The 19,794-nt window shown below is 38.5% G+C and overlaps 1 protein-coding gene across 7 annotated transcripts in view; it reads right to left on the minus strand.

The window, feature by feature from the left end:
* Window positions 1-19,794, minus strand: part of HBS1L (HBS1 like translational GTPase) — a 144,586-nt gene that overhangs the window by 38,222 nt on the left and 86,570 nt on the right. For 6 of the 7 annotated variants that reach the window (XM_073337367.1, XM_073337368.1, XM_073337370.1 and 3 more), the window contains 4 exons: window positions 14,360-14,468; window positions 5,070-5,329; window positions 4,389-4,554; window positions 2,250-2,367 (listed from right to left, as the gene is read on the minus strand). In XM_073337367.1, coding sequence (XP_073193468.1) covers window positions 2,250-2,367; window positions 4,389-4,554; window positions 5,070-5,329; window positions 14,360-14,468 — 653 coding nt within the window. Of the gene's footprint in view, window positions 1-2,249; window positions 2,368-4,388; window positions 4,555-5,069; window positions 5,330-14,359; window positions 14,469-18,930; window positions 19,095-19,794 lie in introns of those variants that run through there. The other variant, XM_073337369.1, reaches the window with a different exon arrangement.

A 19,794-nucleotide genomic window follows, 5' to 3' on the forward strand; every position in this document is an offset into this window, starting at 1 on the left:
CAGAATGGCAAAACTCCCAATTACTGTAGAGCCATCAGAGTCTGTTCTACACCACCTCTTTATAAACACTTCCTCATAGTGCTGGAGCATGGCAATAGCAGGCCTCCAGTAATCTCCTACAATAGAACATCACTCAAGCCTCTAATTACATTAAAGGCTAGAATGGCCCCTGGCAGCTGAAGGATGGAAGGAGTGTAAAGGAGGATTAAAACTTCCTCTGCCCCACCTAATCTTCACCTGCAGACCCAAGCTCTGGTGCATTTGAAGATCTGGACTTGTATATTCTCACCATGTTACTTACTTGTACAGTCACCAATATGAATCAATAATTTAAATAGAATTAAAGGAAACAGTACAGTTAAGTGCAGCATTTTCCAATATTTCTGAGATTAAAGATCCCCTTTTCTACTTAAAAAATTAAAAATAAATCATGGACATTCTGTAACATGCATAAGCATCCACACCATAAAAAAAACACAGCCCAGTAGATCTGCCATAGACTACTTGTATGATTTTGGGCATACAATTTCCCAGTGTGCTACAATTTCTCCATTTGAAAAATTATGATAATATCCACCTTTGTGATGCACTTTGAGACCTTACATAAGGCCCTCTATACTAGTATTGGGTAAGACTCATTATAACAAATATGACTAGGAATTACTTTTCAAACAAATATACAGTAATGAGAGTAGAGCCCAAATTTACTTCTTGCCTGTTACTGAAACTTTGGCAATTATGTCTGCACAATAGTTTAGTCAGACTTTCCTGCAGGCCATTATAGTGTCAGTATCTAAGGCCAACTAACTGGCAAAAATGTAAAGTGGACATTGTAAAACAGGAATTAGTTCTAATAGGAAAGAAAACATTACAACACATTTTAACTTCTAACATTCGAACCAGTAACAGGAATATGGACTGTATCGTGCACAGCAGAAGCAGCAGCTCAAAACAGTACTTTGTGAGAACCCAAACTGACTACCCTGACTTCTCTGCATGTAAATAATCAATTCTGTTAATAGTTGTTTAAATGTAAGTCTATGCTTTTAAAGAAAAAAATTATCACATAGATAGATACATTTAAATGTAACTCTGTTAATCTCTTTCATTCAATTTATTTAATTAAAAAACATCTATACAAAGCTGTAGCTGCCATTACTCTCAATCTTACAACATAAACACACCCAGCAACACTGAAAAACCAAACTTTCACGAAGGAACAGATTTAATTCAGCCCAGACAGCCAGCAAGAAAAGCTTCCTTCCATTCCCCATCATTCTGAGAACATACCCTCAAATCCTCTCCAGAAAACCCTATTAAATTGATGGTAGCTTTTGAAGCATGCCTGGTAGGTCACTGAATTCAGGCTATTTCAAGACCACATTGCAAAGCAAGTTCCAGAGTCCCAGGACTCCCACAGAGACTACCCTGCTGGCAGTCCCCTTCATTTCATAACAGGGAAAATCCAGCTCAAGCACCTCTGCAAGACTGCAACTGTGTCAGTATGTCAAGTGGTGATCTCTCTGGCAGGCAGGTCCCAGCCATTCAGGGCTTTAACATGTAACTACCAACACCTGAAACTTCACCCGGAGACCAACAGACAGCAAATGCAAATCCCAGAGCATTAGTGTCATGTGCTTCCAGCAAGATGGCCTGCCCAGTAAGCTAGCCAATACAATCTGCACCAGCTTCAGTCTCCTGAATGTCTTCACCTGTACACCCACATAGTATGTTATCTCCTGTTTTCACCCAAAGCTTCTTACAACACTTTACCCTATAAAACTTTTTCAGCACTACCTGTTGAGCAGTACATACATCTCAAGTTTGAATATTTAAAGCTAAACTGTTCTTGGAGTTATCCTAGTGCAATAAAGTATTCAAAGTAGTTCGTGAATGAATGTGAAAACCTTTTACCTCAATATAGTTGACTAACCTAAAATACTGCCTTTAAAATGTCCAGAAAAGAATGTCAGCTTTCAGTTTAGAAAAAGATTAAGACATAAAAATAAAGACTTATTTTTCCCCATATTTTTTCTACAGGTTAGGAAGCACAGAATAAATTTACATTTATGATATTTTGAACAGAACAGAATAAGATTTATTAACTGATAATATGCAGTATATAGAAACTCTGTTAAAGATTCCACTTTTTTTTTTTGTTTAAAAAGGTTAGATTCAAATAAAGTAGAATACGAAATTATAAAACATCACATTATATTTGATAGGTGCAGTTAAGAAATGTTCTCTACCTGTGCAGCTCCTGTGATCATATTTGGGATGAAATCTTTATGTCCTGGAGCATCCATCAGTGTAATAACTTTAGTCTTTGTCTCAAATTTGGTCATACCCACATCCATTGTTACTCCCCTTAAATAAAACAAACATGTAATACACCATTACAACTGCTTCCAAAGTTCACCACACAAAGTTATTAAATAGTAGACTTAACAAATCAGAACACTGTGGCTGCCTTTTGATTTAACCAGAACTAAATTTTGGCCAATTTAATAAGTCTATTTGTGTCACTGACTTTCCCTTTCATTGGAGAAACTATCCATCTGCATTGGAATTTCATCTTAAAGAAGTTAAGAAAGCATGTGCTGCTGAGAGAAGTTTTACTCTCCTTCCCCTTTATATGCTGCTTTGCTATGTATAAAGATATTCAAATCTAATTCTGCTATGCCAGGCAGGAGAGATGTATAGTCAGCCAAAAAATGTAGATAGGAAGAGAACAGGCAAACAGTTGAAGTCCTAGAAGCTGATAATATGATAGTTGTATACAATAATGGATTATGCCTCGAATCAAAGAACAAGTAGCAAAGTTCAGAATTAACTACTAAAGCACAAAGCAGCTGTCATATTTTGTAAGTCAGTATTTTGAAGTTCTCCACCCCTGCAAAAATAGGCATCAACACCAGCAAGAGCACAACCAAGAAAAAATTACTGCGTATACAACGACAGGAATAAGATTATATTTTCGTAAATGTCCCCCCCATTCACATATGCCTGTTATCATTCAGAAAGGGCAGAATAGTTCTGCCCTCAATTCTAAATTTGACTAAATAGCACCCAGGGGAAATTGCCTTGGCCCATCTATTTTTTACTCATGACACCAAATGACAGCAAAGAACTATCTAAATATTTGAGGAGAGCTTCAGAATATTTTAGTTTTAAAATATAGGCTTGAGAGCAGAGAAGGATGAGGGAAAAATCATTCAAGAAGTTCTTAGCCTGTTTTGAGGGTGGAAATTCTCTAAGTTTCCCTTAAAACATGGAATAAATCTTTTATTTACAGAAATAAAGGCGAAAAGACATTGTTTCCATTATGTATGTCCTGATGTTTAAGAACACTTTCGTTTGAAGGCAACATTTAGAAATATTTTATTAACAGATGGCCAAATTCCGTTTAAACTTTGAGACAAAAACATTTTTCACATTTTTGTCTGCAACACTGATTTTTGGTGGAGTGGGGTTTTTTGGCCTTTTCACACACAAGCTTGTACTGAACATATGTACGGGAAGACTGGCATATGCAGAAGTTTAGTTACAGGTATGAACTGCACAAGTTCATTTCTCTTATTTTTTAAAAAGCTAGACGCTCTGCAGCCCACCCCACTCTCTATTCCTCTGCATCAGTTTACATTTTCAAGGTTATCTATGCAACCAGAGGAGCTTGAATAAAATGATACCATGGGTGATGAGCATGACATAAAAATACAATTACATTAGATAAACAAATTTCTTTCTGTGGTTTTAAATGAAACCAAAGATACTGGTGAATACCACAAAAACTGTGGTAAGATATTAATTCTACAGTTTAGTTCATGTTTTTCTGAACACAGAAGGTCATTGTCCACAGATCCAATTTCTACAGTTTTAAAAAGCCATTTTATGAATTTTTTTTAAATTATCCACATCACTTCCTCCTCATGTATTTCCTCACTGTAATACAATTTAAAATGCATTACACAGAAAAAATATTTACACATTTTATTTCAATGTAATATGTTACTGGCAGGGACTTTTCAAAAATAGTTCTAATATTAATTTAACGAGTCAGATATATTAGACCAAAAATTTCACCTTCCTTAAACTCCTCACCTGTGCTGGTGCCTTGATAAAACAAATTCTATCAGCTCCTCATACTGAGGATTTTAACAAAAAACACCCAACTTCTCAATGCCATTCCATTTCCACAACCAAGATAAGACACTGACTTTTCTTTCAAAATGGTGTATATCTATGTACACAAAGAGGATAAAATATTTCCTACCAAACATTTTAAAACATTTAATATAGGTAGCACATAGCTAATTAGTAGAATGACATTTAGTAACACGTTACAATCAGAGAGAACATTAGTTCACACTAGAAGCTAACTTGCCTACCTTTCTCTTTCTTCCCCAGTTTCATCCAAGACCCATGCATACGCAAATGAAGCTTTGCCAGCCTTTTTGGATTCCTGCTCGTATTTGTGCATAGTTCGTTTGTTCACGTTGCCCAGAAGGTAGAGTAAATGACCCATTAGAGTACTTTTACCTGCATCAACATGTCCTAAGAAGGGAAGTAACCATTAGACTACTATTACTAATTTACACATTTTAGACTTCATAATACAGCTGGAAAAGAAACACACTGGCAGATATGGGACTCTAATCCCCTGAAGTTTTGTTTCATGCTCATGCAATTCACAGAGTCTGATAATCATACATAGTGGGGGGGGGTTTCCTAGAGAGAAGAAATAGGTGACGTTTGACAATGACCTCTGTTCTGCCAAACTCATGTTAAAAAGAATAATGCTAAAAAAATGAGTCAACTTTAAAATATTTTTTATTTTGACAAGGTGAGGATGAGGGATAGGCAGAAGGCCTAGTTACTACTTTAGCCCATGCAGTGGCTCCCTCCACAGAGGAGGGTAAAGCAGACAGGTTTTTAGTGCAATCTGAGATGTTTCCTTTCCTAAACGGAGAAATGTCTTGCTTCTGCATCACTCCCAGACTCAACAAGCACACATTTCTGGCCCAAAATGTATTCAATTTGGAATTAAAATAAAGAAAAAAGGGTATTACCTATGACCACTAAATTCAGCAGCTGTTTTCCTTCTTGCCTCTTCTCCAGCTCTGCTTTCACATCTATTTGTTGTCTTGTCTTGCTGGACTTTTTCACTGGAGTAGGTACTGTACTCTGCTCTTCTGGAATCTGAATTGTTTGGGATGGAAGAGCTGATTTAGAGACCAACTCAACTATTCCAGAAGTGACACTGGAATCTTCAGATGATGGTCTTTTTTGAGGTGTATTAGCACTATGACCATTCTCTTCAGCAATCACACTAGGGAAAGCAAAGAGAAAACGAAGATTTATAGGGAATGTCACTGAAGCCCTACAGCTTCAGAGAACAAAGGGAGTGTCTCTTCAAGTACAGTCCAACCCTTCAAATTAAGAATCTCTGATAAGTAGTTAGAGACTATTAAAATGGAAGTGATAAACAACGGAACACAAATGACAGATACAGGCTCTGAATATTCTGCCTGAAAAGCAGCCTGAACAAAAGCAAAAGAAGAAAACATCCCATGTACTATTTGAAATTCAGATAAGACAAAAAAACCCTTCCTCATGGCCACTTCTTTTGATGGGGAGGGAAGAGACAGTTATGAGAAGCAACTAATGAGGGGTTGTCTTTGCTGCAGAGTTAACTTGGACTCTTACCTGGAGGTTGTTCCTAACCTGGCTCCTGTCCATACACAAGAACCTCTCACCCAACTGTGGTGGTGTTTTACAAACAGCTTAGCTGACTAGTCCTTGGATATAGGTGAAAGCCTGAGTGTTGCTAATACTTGGGCTGATAATGCACCCACTTTGTTGCATGCATGCAGGCTAAACCACTCGAGTGCTAGGAGTTCTCCAATGCCTTCCCAAAAGTCAGCATGGTTGCCATGTTTATGGAGAGTTGTGTTGGGGAAGGTAGATTAAAAAAAAAAAAAAAAAAGGGAAGGATGGTCTTATGATTAAGGCGATGGCCTTGGATTCAGGACATCTGCGGGAAGAGCTGTCTTCCCAACTCTACCACAGATCTTCTGTGTGACCCTGGTTACAGCATTTCCTTTCTCTTTCTGACTCAGTTCCCCATCTGTAAAATAAGGCTAACAATCCCTAATGCACAGAGGTGTCATAAGGATAAATTCATTAATTAGAGTTGCTCAGATACTTATGGTGATGTCCACCACAGAAAAGCCAAACACAGTAAACAAAAACTGAAGACCGAAAAATTTCCCATTCTGGCTTATACCCAGAGCTTCAGAAAAATCTACTCATTCAGTCTCTGTGCATGTAAGCTGCCTGGTGAACTAGGATGGGATCAATGGGAAGGCATAAGTGCACACAGCAAGATATGAAAGACCTCATTAAACAATACTACAGTATTATAGTGTAATGGCCCAAATACATCAAACTACCAAGACTGCACTGTTTTGAACAATTACTGCAAAATACTGCATGTCAGAGGGTGACACTGGCCCTTTAAGAGGGAAAAAGCCAATGCACCTGTGACTTCTCAGCTGACCCTCAACTGGGCTTAAAAGAGGACACAGAGAGCTGACAGAGTCAGGAGGAGGACAGGTGAGAGCTGCCTGAGGAAGACAGGAGAGACCCAGCAGCAGCAAGCTGGTACAATAAGCGACTGGGAAGAGCAAAAGGTTGATGGTGAGGACTGGCCAGAGCTGGGGAACCCCTTGTGAATCAGCCCCTATAAAGAAGGATAAGAACCAGCCTGGTTAAGAGAAGCTGAGCCCAGTACAAGAGGGTTGATACTGAAGGATAGATCCAAAGAGCAGGGGTAGGACTCACAGGCAGAGAGGTCTGGTCAGTGGAACACTGCAGGGAGTTCTGCTGTGGGATACATGACTTGGGGCTATGGGAGAAAATGTGGGCGAGAAGCAGGTCTTGGAAATCTCAGGTAGGTGGCCTAGAGAATCCAGCCTTGACACAGAGGCTAAAAGGAACTGTGACCAAGTGAATAATGACTCTCGGATAGGTGATCTGGGAACAGTGACCTTTGAATGGGATTGAAGAGCTTCTGCATAGTAAACACTTGTTTTACTTTAGGATTTTTAGAAGAATTGTTTTTGAGAAGATTTGTGGACTGCATCCCTTTAAATTAATAAAAGGTTACAAAACTGCCACTAAGATAAAATATTACTTTTCACGAGTGGATTTCAAGGGGAAACTGAGGCAGGTGTACATGTTCTGCACCAGCTTGCCATTGGAAAGTGCTCCAGGCAGTGCCACATAACCACACTTCACTTTAAAAAAATATTTATAGGGAATGGAAGGATGTTACTGCAATAATCATATCTGTGTCGTCCCCCCCCGCCTCCAAACCCCATTACCCTTTTGCCGTTGGCTTTTCTGTAGGCAGATAATTTTATTCATCACTTTTGTCCCAAGAAGGCCTACCAATGGAAGCTAATGCAGTCTCAAGTTGCATCAGAGTGAGTTTTCATGATTCACTTTCCATTTACCTGTAAGAGTATATTTCTCTGTTTCCTCCCCTTCAGCTTTCATAACCAAAACTACTTTTCCATATACATCAGCATGGTGTTCCGCTTCATCCTTTTATCACATGATGGCATCCAACAGTGTAGCTGACTCATTTTCTGCCAGTTTTCAACCCTATTAGGAATCTCTTTCTTACTTTAGGCCAATGGTTTTCAAGCTGTGATCCGTGGACCCCAGGAGGTCCATAGATTATGTCTAAGATTTCCGAAGGGGTCCATACATCCGTTTGAAATTTTTTAAGAGTCCACAAATGAAAAAGGGTTGAAAACCACTACTTTGGGCTATTTTCCATGACACAAATTATAGGGAACAATTTAACCCAGATTTTCTAACTCTTATAATTGTAGTGTCAGAGACAGAATAGCTTATGATCTAGTCAGGTTTCTAACTAAAAAAAAATTAAGCCTGGTGAGGACCCACGTTGCACACCTGCAAAGGAAGTCTACCACATGTGATACAGGAAGTGGCACTGGTGATTTCATAGGTCACACTCTTTCCTCAAATTCAGAACTAAACGAAATGGTCCCGTACTGTATCAGGACAACGTGCTGCTGAAGATGCCATCTTCCTGATGAGATCTAAAGCCAAGGCCATGACTTCTGATGGTCATTAAAGACCCTGTCCCCATGGCACCCCATTTAGGTGTGTGTGAGCACTTTTGTCTTGGTTACATTCAAACAAAATAAATTCCCCTTGTAATTTAAACTGAAGAAGCTATTCTTCACTTCCTGTGCTAAAGATCTGAAAGAAATGGATCATTAAAACATTCATATTTAAAAGTAGTTAAGGGGGAAAAATGACAGCATCTGAACTAATCTACAGAAAAATATAACATAGCTCATCCATGCTTGCTTTTACTAGACAATATTTCAAATCAGCACCTATTCTGCATTGTATACCAAAGTCCTTCATTTTTTTTTTAAATTACTTAAACAAATAGTATGTCAAGTTTAAACTGAATGCCTGTTCTAGAAACAAACCAGTACTACATTCATTTCATTCAAAATCACCTTCCCCAATTCCTGTCTGTTTAGACATCTATTTCATAAAACAAAATATATAATTAGTTTTTGCTCCAAATACACATGCACAGAGAACTGTAGTGAGAGAGCTTTTCCCACTACCTGAACAGTAGATTTTAAATATCAGAAGTTATAAAGTAGGCCAAATCAGTTTTGACGGAAGTCATGCATTATTTCGGACTTAAATATGTAAACATACTTTACCTGTATGAGGCTTTTCCCATCAAGATTAAGAGGCTCTTCTAGCCTTTTCTCTGAGACTTTTTTTTAGGTACTTATACTTCGTAATTTTCACACCCAGTGCTTTCAGACTAAAGTGTAATACTTGCACATATTCAAAAGAACAGATATACTTTATATTGGTCTCCTTATGACATTTAAAGATCTAGAGAGAAGTTCTTGCATAAGAAAAGAGGTCAAACTTGACTTTGTAGATGGCGACCCACTACCTCCCCTTTCACTGTCTACATGACTTCCCAGGCTAATTAAAAACAAAGGTTAAAAGAGAAGAAACTATATGAAACTACAATTAATGCAACCCCAAAAGCAGAATTCAGAAGTTTTTCTACAGCTTTTCAAGCACTGTTCTAGAGATTTTTATACTAAGGCTACCCAAATACCAAGGCAAAGACAAAAAACCAAGAGCACTGAACAACAGATTCAGAAGTTAATCATAGGTTATAACTTTTTTATTGGCTTAACTATATTTATGAAAGTCTCAATTTCTTAGCAGTAATCTTTTATGGCTGTGTAATAATTAGAATTTTCTCAGAAAATTAGTCTTTGATAATTACTTAGAAAATGTAAAGCTTTATATGCTAGGGGATTTTCTTTCTTCAGAGTTCTGGGTGCAATTGCAAGTACAGCAGTCTTTAGGGATCTCAAAATGCACAGTCAAAGAGACCATCAATTTATAGAGGTCATAAATCTCATCATTGGAAGCCTATGTGCACAGCCTCAACTATCCATCCTCCTCCAGCAATACTATGAACCTTTTCAATGAGGCCCCTAATGGCTGGCTACCACTTCCCCCCACTTAGTCATTAGCTATTTGTCACATAAGTACCCTTACCTATAGTTCACTCTCCATGGGACTGAAGAAATTAAAAACAGAATGTCAAGTCCAGGGTGGGGAGTCACTCCTCCCTTCCAAATTAGTGGGGAAAAAAAGCTTACTGTTGGAAGTCCTCCCAGAAAAGAAGTCCTGCTGCCATGCGGCAAGGACCCTTGCCTGAGTCCCCAGAGTGTCCTTTCCTGGTAATGCAGTTTTGAAACAATGGACACTTAAACAAAGCCTTTCCTCATCTCACTTCTGTGAGAGCTGCATGATGGGAACTGGGAAGGGGACTTGGGAAACATGAGGAGGGAAAGATTTTATAAAGGAGGGTTTGGAGACTCTTGAGGAGTGACACACTAGGTGTGCTGGTTGCAAAGGGAGATGAAAGCACAATAGGGAAGAAAGGAAAGGAGGTGAGGAAAAAGGGGATGAGGGTAAAAGGAAGAGAAACTATAGAAGAAAAATGGAAGAGAAGAATTACGCTGAGTAGCTGATGTAAGGTAGAAAAGGAATAAAGAAAGGAGAAAAGGAAAGAAAAAGTAAGTAAAGTCACAATCTTAAGATTATTAAATGTATTCATTTGTATACTTATATTTTGGTTTGAGTATAAACCTAAGAGTAATAAGGGGAGGGGAGATTTGGGAATTCAAGGATCAGGATTGGAGAAGCAGAAGGGAGTGAGTGTGATGGTGCAACTGAAAATGGGAGGAAGGAGAAAATGGACTTTGCAAAGTGGAGGGTCAGGCAAATAGGTTGGGGGACCTGCTTATAAATGGGACAGGGAAAATTGAGGCGCTTAGCAAATAGAGTGAGGGTCTCAGTTAATCAAATCCAAGTTCTCAACTTGACCCAAAACTTTATTTCAGGTACTATGATGTCACTGCTAGAAGAGGAAGCACCACAATGACATTTTATCAAACACATGACAATATTGCCACAACACGAGACATTACTATCACTGATGCAACACCATGATGTGAATAGAAGCATCAAGATGATGAATCATAGTACCAAATACTCATGGAGCCTCAGTTGAAAAACCAGAAGCTGTATTTAAATTGATCATCAAACTTCCCTCAAATAGGCAAAAAGCAAAAAAACTAAGAAAAAGTGAAGCAGTTCAAAACACAGTAGGAGGAATTAATTTCATTAATTTATGGAAGGAAAAGCAGCTTCAACAACCTCTATCCTAGAAGAATTCTCAAAGTGCTTACGCAGTTGAGTGTTCTCAAATAATACATGCATACACCACTTTGTGATCTATGTACTTTTAGAGACTGATGTGTTAGAATGTCTGTCTGTCTCAATACTGCAAATTAAGTAAAATGCAACAGAAAATGTGCAGTTCCATCTGTTTGGTTTAATTGTGTGAATGCATTATAAAATGTGCAATTTCTTCTGATACGGTTTAATTATGTGAATTTCAGTTAAATATTCTTTGTAATCTTCCAGTCACCAGGGATACTAAACCTCTTTTGTACAGCAAGCTCTCTTTGGGAAACTTACATTTATTAAGGAAGCTCTCCAAATTGGTTTGCCCATTCCAAATCATAGTTACACACATTTGGTCAGCATGGCTGAAATAATCCTCATTTGCTTACATTTGCTTTCGTTTCTTTCATGAATTCAGGCACAGACAGAAAATGGTGATATTTTCTTTAGTTAGTGGAGCAGAGAAGCAGTTTGTCAGAAATGAAGAAACCACATTTTTCCAGGATAATCCCTGTAAAATATCCACCAATACCCAGAAAGGCAACCAGAACTCTATAAGCAATTCACAACTGCCAGTAACCATCCATTTGTTTTAATAAGCTTCTTTAAAGAAGAAAAGATCACACTTTATATTAAGGTTCCATTTACAGAGTTTATAAGGGATAAAGTATTTATAAAATGTTTTAATAAATGCTTAATTGATTGTTATGGAGTCCAACAGATTCCTTATAACCTTCTGTAACAGTGAAGTGCATTAATGGCTATAAGCACATACTAATCTCTGCAGTGCACTTATTAAAAAAAAAAATCTATTTTTTAAACCTTTGTAAGCCATTTATAAATGGAACCTTAACATCAAGAGTGACCAAAGAAAGCTAATAAAGAATCTTTCATAGGTATTAATAAACTTTGCAATTCCCCCTGATCCTAAACAACATACATTATGCTTTCAGTATTCCAGATCATACTAGTGTAAAAGAAAACACTGTAGTACGGAGACTCAGTGTTGGCTTTTTTGTTTGTTTCAAGTTCAGAACTACATGCGTCACAGCTGCAAAGGAGCGATAAGCTTGGAAAGCAACACTCATATTTTGGCTAACAACTCTGGGTCTAGCTACAGGCACCACCACTAGGCTTCCTACAGACTAAACTGTCCATTGTACGGCCTTCTCCAACCTGACTATGCATGTAAAACACAAATCTGATCAACTAACCCTCCAAAAAGTGCTCCTTGTTTGCCAGGATGCTTCTCTGGCCGTCTAGCAGGACTCTCTTCAGATCTCACATCTTACATAATCAATAATGACCTTTCCATGATTCCACTAGAGTAAAGCTCCATTAAGAAGGCAGGCTCCATTCAAACAATGGTAGCTTTTTGCACAGAACAAAGTCTTCCCCCATCCTAATTAGTGCATCACTTCTATAATGTTCCCAACTATTTTTAAAGGACGTACAGCATGAGAAATTAAACCTCTCTCAGAATACTGAGCATTCAAACTCAGCTGGATGACAAGCAGCTACTTCAGAGTTGAAGACTGCTAGCATACAAAACAGCACCGCCACTAAAAGGGAGGCATATACAGTTCCAGTTTAGGGTCACTAGAGGAGAGAAAGGGATAGTGACAACCCTGCCAAAACTACTGATGATTTCAAGAAGGAAATGGACCACCAGCTGCCTGCCTATCCTGAATTTACTTTAGCCTCTGGATATGGGAGTAGTCTTCCAGAGTTTACCTCCCAGTTGCCCCAAGAAATGGACAACACAGGAACTCAAAGTGTGGCTGTTGTTCAACCAACGGTACATGCATGGTCAGCTCCAAACTGCTTTTTTTTAATATGAAGAATATTTTTAATTGTGATTTTTGTTGGGCACTTAAAAACAAAACTATTCCTACAATCCTTATAGGACTGTTGAAGGATAGAGAGCTTTATCACTTCCATCTACTTTTTCTCTTTCTTTTTTAGAAACTTTTACTCAGAGCAACGAGTTTTACCACTTCCCATGCAGAACCACAGACTATAAAAGGTGCCATAGGAAACACTAGAGAGGGAGGGTGATCTTCTGTCCGTACTGAAGTCAATGAGAGTTTTGCCACTGATTTCAAAAGGGAAAAGATTTCATCCAGAGTCACTGGTTACTATGAATAGATGTGTGTCACTGGTCATATCTTAACTCTATTTCACAGATTCCCCAGCAGTAGTGGCAGGATTTTGAAAGACTCAAGGAGTTACATGTTAGATTCAACTTCCAACTCACATATTATAATTTGCTCCAGGTAAGTAGCTAAAAGTAGTTATTGCCACCTGATGAATATTCAGCGGCCTGCGTGAAATTATAGTCTCAGTGCAGTGCCCCATGAGTTGACACCATATTACAAAGCCACTATCACAATTGAAATTAATTGCCCTTAGATAGCATGGTTGATGGACAGTATAGAAAATCCTGTAACAGACAGAACTGCCAACTTTCTTGGCAGTCTTAGCAGAGGCAGAACACAGAATGCACATGAACACTCTCTCATTTCTAAAATGATCACTCCAGAGCAGAGTTGTACACACTGATGAGCCGTGCAGAGCAGTTTTTTCTGCTGGTGCTTGTGATGTCCTTTTTCTGATTCAGACACTTAACATGTTGCTATATTTTTCCTACCAAATGAATGAGTTTTACTATGGAAGAAAGCTGACATCCCACACAATGCTCTCATAGCTCAACTTCACTCTCGCTTTATTCCTGATATATTTCTAAAACTACATCTTCCACTAACTTTCTTTTTTAAATACATAAAAAAAGGAATACGAGATTCTACTGTTGCAATGTATGACACTTAGCTATCAGTCGCTCACTATTAAAGATTCAGCTCTCTGAACTCAAATTATTTTCAGAACTGTTTTCTTTAATCTGTTTGGTCTTTAATCTGTGAAAAGAAAGACTACTACTCAACAACTCCTAATTTAATCTGACCCTCCTAATTTTGCTCAATCATCGTATTATTTTAGAGAAAGCACAAAAATGGCCAAATTCTGCCTTCTAATATCATGTGTATAGGCCTTCCACTTAAAGCAATGGAAGTTGCATGTGCAATGGAGGGCAATTAGCCTGAAGTGATTATTTTCTCCATAAATTATGTTCTCATTGTTTAAGCTATTTCCTTTCAATGAATAACCAATTATAGTTTTTAGTGACTTGTCTCATAATTCCATTTAGAAAATTTATTTTTAAATAAACTAGCCTCCAGAAAGATAAGCGTTAGCATTCTATGAAGCGGATGTTTAAATAATCTGACTAGTTGATATCTCTGCACTATTCATAGTGAAAGGATTTGTTAAACTCACAACGTGAGATGCCTTCTTCTGAAAGTAATTATGAGTCAAACAAGAAGCCAAGATGGTTAGTTTTGCAGAATGTACACTAAAAACTCTGTAAAAATATATAAAAAAGAAGTAAACTTGCTACAGGTGCACCAGTCTGAAAGAAGAACTGTTAAAGTATCTTGAGGTATAAAGCTTGGTTTACCTTGGCACTTCAAATCCCATAGCTTGTTTCTTTCCAGACACAGTCATTTTGGTAACTTTCGGCACAATTTTAGAATCGATTCTGGTTGACTGGGAATCTCTTGGTTTTCCTAGCAGCAGAAAAATTAAAGTGTGAACTTAAAATTGGAACGAACATTGATAGCATAATAGAAGATTTTACAAATTAAACTCCTAATGTAATCCATTTTCTGACAGCCCAGAAAGTGTGAATTTCACACTTAAAGTAAAATACAAACATTTTCATTGTGTATCTACAATGTAATTACTCATGGGATGACATAAACAAATGTATTTCCAGTGAAAGGCTCTATTGTTTCTCCACTGATTTAGATGCAGACAGTGTCATTCAAAAGTTACATAATTTATTTTATAGAGTTTTTGCAGAAGATCGAGGGTATCTTCCCACAGACAATGAGAATGAAAAAAAGTTCTGTACTTCATTCACTGGCTAGCAGAGTGGAGTTGATTTGTTCTTGTTGAATGTATGTATCTTAAATGAGAGAGTTTCAGGTCATATATTTTTACTACTATTTAAAACTAAACAAACCAAACCACGCATATAATACGGTTTTACTTTGAATTATGTGAACTGGTATTCCAGTGGTCTTGCAAAACCTAACAAATTTGCAATCAAATTCCTTTGAAGGCTGTGCAAAAGGGTCATTGACCTCTGAAAGAGAAGAATCTCACAATCCCAGCAACCTTCTTCTTAAGTCATGGCTCTGAGATGCAGTCATATTGTCCAATAAACCAGTAATTCTAATTTTCAACCAAATGAACAATTCTTTCTTGATGAATAAGTATTTAAATTGTTCTGCCTGACTACAGTAAGATGGGTTAAGAGTCGTTTGATCCTACCACTCAATGGTTAATTTTTATTGTATTTTAAGCACAACAGCTATATCTTCAAAACCACACAATCAAATTGCTATACAGGTTATATATAATTGTGGTCAAAGCTCTTAAAGTTATGTTTCAGGTGAGGAAACAGAATACCACAGACAGTTCTTTAATAGAGAGCAAGCCAAAAGAGCATGTGCATTTTTTTATCTTTTTTTATGATCCCACAACTGGTCACAATATTAAATATTTAATTAATGAGTTTATCTTCATCTCTCTTTGCTCAATTTTCCCCACCTTTAAAATGGGGATAATGATGCTCACTTTTATTTGTAAAGCATTTGGAGATCTATGGGTGAAATGTGCTTACAAGAGCTAAGTATATTAATACAAGGATTTTTTTATATGTGTAGATATATATACACACTGAGAAAAACTGCAAATTTTTAGATTTAAAAAACTTTATTCAAATATGAAAAATAATAATTGGTTTTGATCAAGCACACACATCCAGAGGAGTTGTAAATAAGGGATAAAATAAAATAAAACGCAAGAAAATAAAGGAGTGATAGACACAAAAAACTCAGTTACTTATGACATATGCATGAGATGCTATTAAGTTTATGGATCATACACAAATACGATGCAGCTAGTAATGCATAAATTACACAACTGTCTAAAATAAATGGTGGAGATTGAAAACTTCTCATGTTGCATGGCTCACAGACCACTGGTTGAAAACAAAGTATTTGTTTGGTTTTAAAGCACTTACACAGGTCAACTAAAGACTATCTAAACTGAGAGCTATTCAACCTGAAAAATTACATCATTTTGCTTTTTCTCTTCCCACTGACATCTCTCTAGCAGCCATATCTCAAAATGCTTATTTAATTTAATTTTATTACTTCTTGACCCCATTAATGCCTTAAAAACTAAAACTTAAATCCTAAAAAAAATCTGATTCTAGAATCTGTAATTATATTTCTTTTTGTAGCTCACAGAAAACTAGTATCCAGCCCCCCCAGAGAAAAATTTTAACATAAGAATGGCCATAGTGGATCAGATCAATGGTTCATCTAGACCAGTATCCTGTCTTCCGCCAGTGGCCAGTGCCAGATACTTCAGAGGAATGCACAGAACAGGGCAATTTATTGAGTGATCCATCACCTGTCAGCCAGTCCCAGCTTCTGGCAGTCAGAGGTTTAGGGACACCCAGAGCATGGGGTTGTGTCCCTGATCATCTTGGCCATTATCTTTGAAAACTCATGGCGATCGGGGGAAGTCCCGGACGACTGGAAAAAGGCTAATGTAGTGCCCATCTTTAAAAAAGGGAAGAAGGAGGATCCTGGGAACTACAGGCCAGTCAGCCTCACCTCAGTCCCTGGAAAAATCATGGAGCAGGTCCTCAAGGAATCAATTCTGAAGCTCTTAGAGGAGAGGAAAGTGATCAGGAACAGTCAGCATGGATTCACCAAGGGCAAGTCATGCCTGACTAATCTAATTGCCTTCTATGACAAGATAACTGGTCCTGTGGATGAAGGGAAAACAGTGGACGTGTTGTTCCTTGACTTTAGCAAAGCTTTTGACATGGTCTCCCACAGTATTCTTGCCAGCAAGTTAAAGAAGTATGGATGAATGGACTATAAGGTGGACAGAAAGCTGGCTAGATTGTTGGGCTCAACAGGTAGTGATCAATGGCTCCATGTCTAGTTGGCAGCTGGTATCAAGTGGAGTGCCCCAGGGGTCGGTCCTGGGGCCGGTTTTGTTCAATATCTTCATAAATGATCTGGAGGATGGCGTGGATTGCACCCTCAGCAAGTCTGCAGATGACACTAAACTGGGAGGAGAGGTAGATACGCTGGAAGGTAGGGATAGGATACAGAGGGACCTAGACAAATTGGAGGATTGGGCCAAAAGAAATCTGATGAGATTCAACAAGGACAAGTGCAGAGTCCTGCACTTAGGACGGAAGAATGCCATGCACCGTTACAGACTAGGGACTGAATGGCTAGGCAGCAGTTCTGCAGAAAAGGATCTAAGGGTTACAGTGGACGAGAAGCTGGGTATGAGTCAACAGTGTGCCCTTGTTGCCAAGAAGGTCAATGGCATTTTGGGATGTATAAGTAGGGGCATTGCCAGCAGATCGAGGGATGTGATCGTTCCCCTCTATTCGACACTAGTGAGGCCTCATCTGGAGTACTGTGCCCAGGTTTGGGCCCCACACTACAAGAAGGATGTGGAAAAATGGGAAAGAGTCCAGCGGAGGGCAACAAAAATGATTAGGGGACTGGAACACATGACTTATGAGGAGAGGCTGAGGGAACTGGGGATGTTTAGTCTAGGGAAGAGAAGAATGAGGGGGGATTTGATAGCTGCTTTCAACTACCTGAAAGGGTGTTCCAAAGAGGATGGCTCTAGACTGTTCTCAGTGGTAGCAGATGACAGAACGAGGAGTAATGGTCTCAAGTTGCAGTGGGGGAGATTTAGGTTGGATATTAGGAAAAACTTTTTCACTAGGAGGGTGGTGAAACACTGGAATGCGTTACCTGGGGAGGTGGTGGAATCTCCTTCCTTAGAAGTTTTTAAGGTCAGGCTTGACAAAGCCTCGGCTGGGATGATTTAATTGGGGATCAGCCCTGCTTTGAGTAGGGGGTTGGACTAGATGACCTCCTGAGGTCCCTTCCAACCCTGATATTCTATGATTCTAATGGCCATTGATCGACCTATGGTATGAACTTACCTAATTCTTTTTTTGAACCCAGTTATACTTTGGGCCTTCACAACATCCCCTGGCAACAAGTTCCACAGATTGACTGTGCATTGTATGAAGGAAGTATTTCCTTATGTTTGCTTTAAAACTGTTGAGTTATTAACTTCATTGGGTGATTCCTGGTTCTTGTGTTCACTGAAGAAATAAATAACACTTCCTTATTCACTTTCTCCACAACATTCATGATTTTATAGATCTCTATCATATCCCCCTTGTTGTCTCTTTTCTAAGATGAACCGTTCCAGTCTTTTTAATCTCTCCTCTTGTGGAAGTGGTTACAAACCCCTAACCATTTCTGTTGCCCTTTCTGTACTTTTTCCAGTTCTAGCATACCTTTTTTCAGATGGGGTGACCAGAATTGCACACAGTACTGAAGTTGTGGAAGTACCATGGATTTATATACTGGCATTCTGTGTTCCCCTTATGATCTATCTACCCCTTTACTAATGGTTCCTAACATTCTATTAGCTTTTTTTGACTCCTTTACACATTGAGCTGATCTTTTCAGAGAACTGTCCACAATGACTCCAAGATCTTTTTCTTGAGTGCTAACAGCTCATTTAGATTACATTTTGTATGTATAGATGGAATTATGTAAATTACTGTACATTTATCAACACTGAATTTCATCTGTCATTTTGTTCCCCAGCCACCAGTTTTGTGAGATCCCCCTGTAATTCTCTGCAGTCCACTTTGGACTTAACTATACTGAGTCATTTTTATTGTCTGCAAACTTTGCCACCTCACTGTTTACCCGTTTCCAGATCATTTATAAAAAAATTTTTAACTACACCAGTCCCAGCACAAATCCTCAAGGGACTCCGTTATTTACCTCTCTCCACTGTGAAAAATGACCTTTTATTTCTACCCTTTGTTTTCTTTCTTTTAACCAGTTACTGATCCATGAGAGGATCTTCTCTCTTTTCCCATGACAGGCTTACTTTGCTTAAGAGCCTTTGGTGAGGAACCTTGTCAAAGGCTTTCTGAAAGTCCAAGTACAGTATATCCACTGGATCACCCTTGTCCACGTTTGTTGACTCCCTCAAAGAATTCTAATAGATTGGTGAGACATGATTTCCTTTGACTCTTCCCCATCATATCATGTTCATCTGTGTCTCTGTTTGCAATTATAGTAAAGAACAGAATTATCAGTTTCCCTGGTACTGACATTAGGCTTACTGGGCTGCAATTGCCAGTATCACCGATGGAGCCATTTTATAAAAATAGGTGTTACATTAGCTATCCTCCAGTCATCTGGTACAGAGGCTGATTAAACAATAGATTATATACCAGAGTTAGTAGTACTGCAATTTCAAATCTCAGGTCCTTCAGAACTCTTGGGTGAATACCATCTGGTCCTGGTGACTTCTTACTGTTTAATTTACCAGTTTGTTCCAAAACCTCCTTTACTGATCTGTCACTTAGGCTATGTCTACACTACCATGGTAAGTCAACCTACGCAATGCAACTTCAGCTACGTGAATAATGTAGCTGGAGTCGACCTTAGGTCAAGTTACCGCAGGGTCTACACCACAAGGGGTCAACAGGAGAAACTCTCCCGTCGACTTACCTTACTCTTCTCATCGGGGGTAGAATACAGGGGTCAAATACAGGGGTTGACTGAAGAACGATCTGCTGTTAATTTGGCGTGTCTTCACTAGACCCGTTAAATCAACCGCCGGTTGATCGATCTCAGAGCCTCAATCCTGGCTGTAGTGTAGATGTGGTCTTAGAAAGCATAGCTCAGATCTGGGAATCTCCCTCATGTCCTCTGCAGTGAAGACCATTTTAAAGAATTCTTTTAG

Source organism: Lepidochelys kempii, chromosome 3 (assembly GCF_965140265.1).
Source record: "Lepidochelys kempii isolate rLepKem1 chromosome 3, rLepKem1.hap2, whole genome shotgun sequence".
Taxonomy (NCBI): Eukaryota; Metazoa; Chordata; order Testudines; family Cheloniidae; genus Lepidochelys; species Lepidochelys kempii.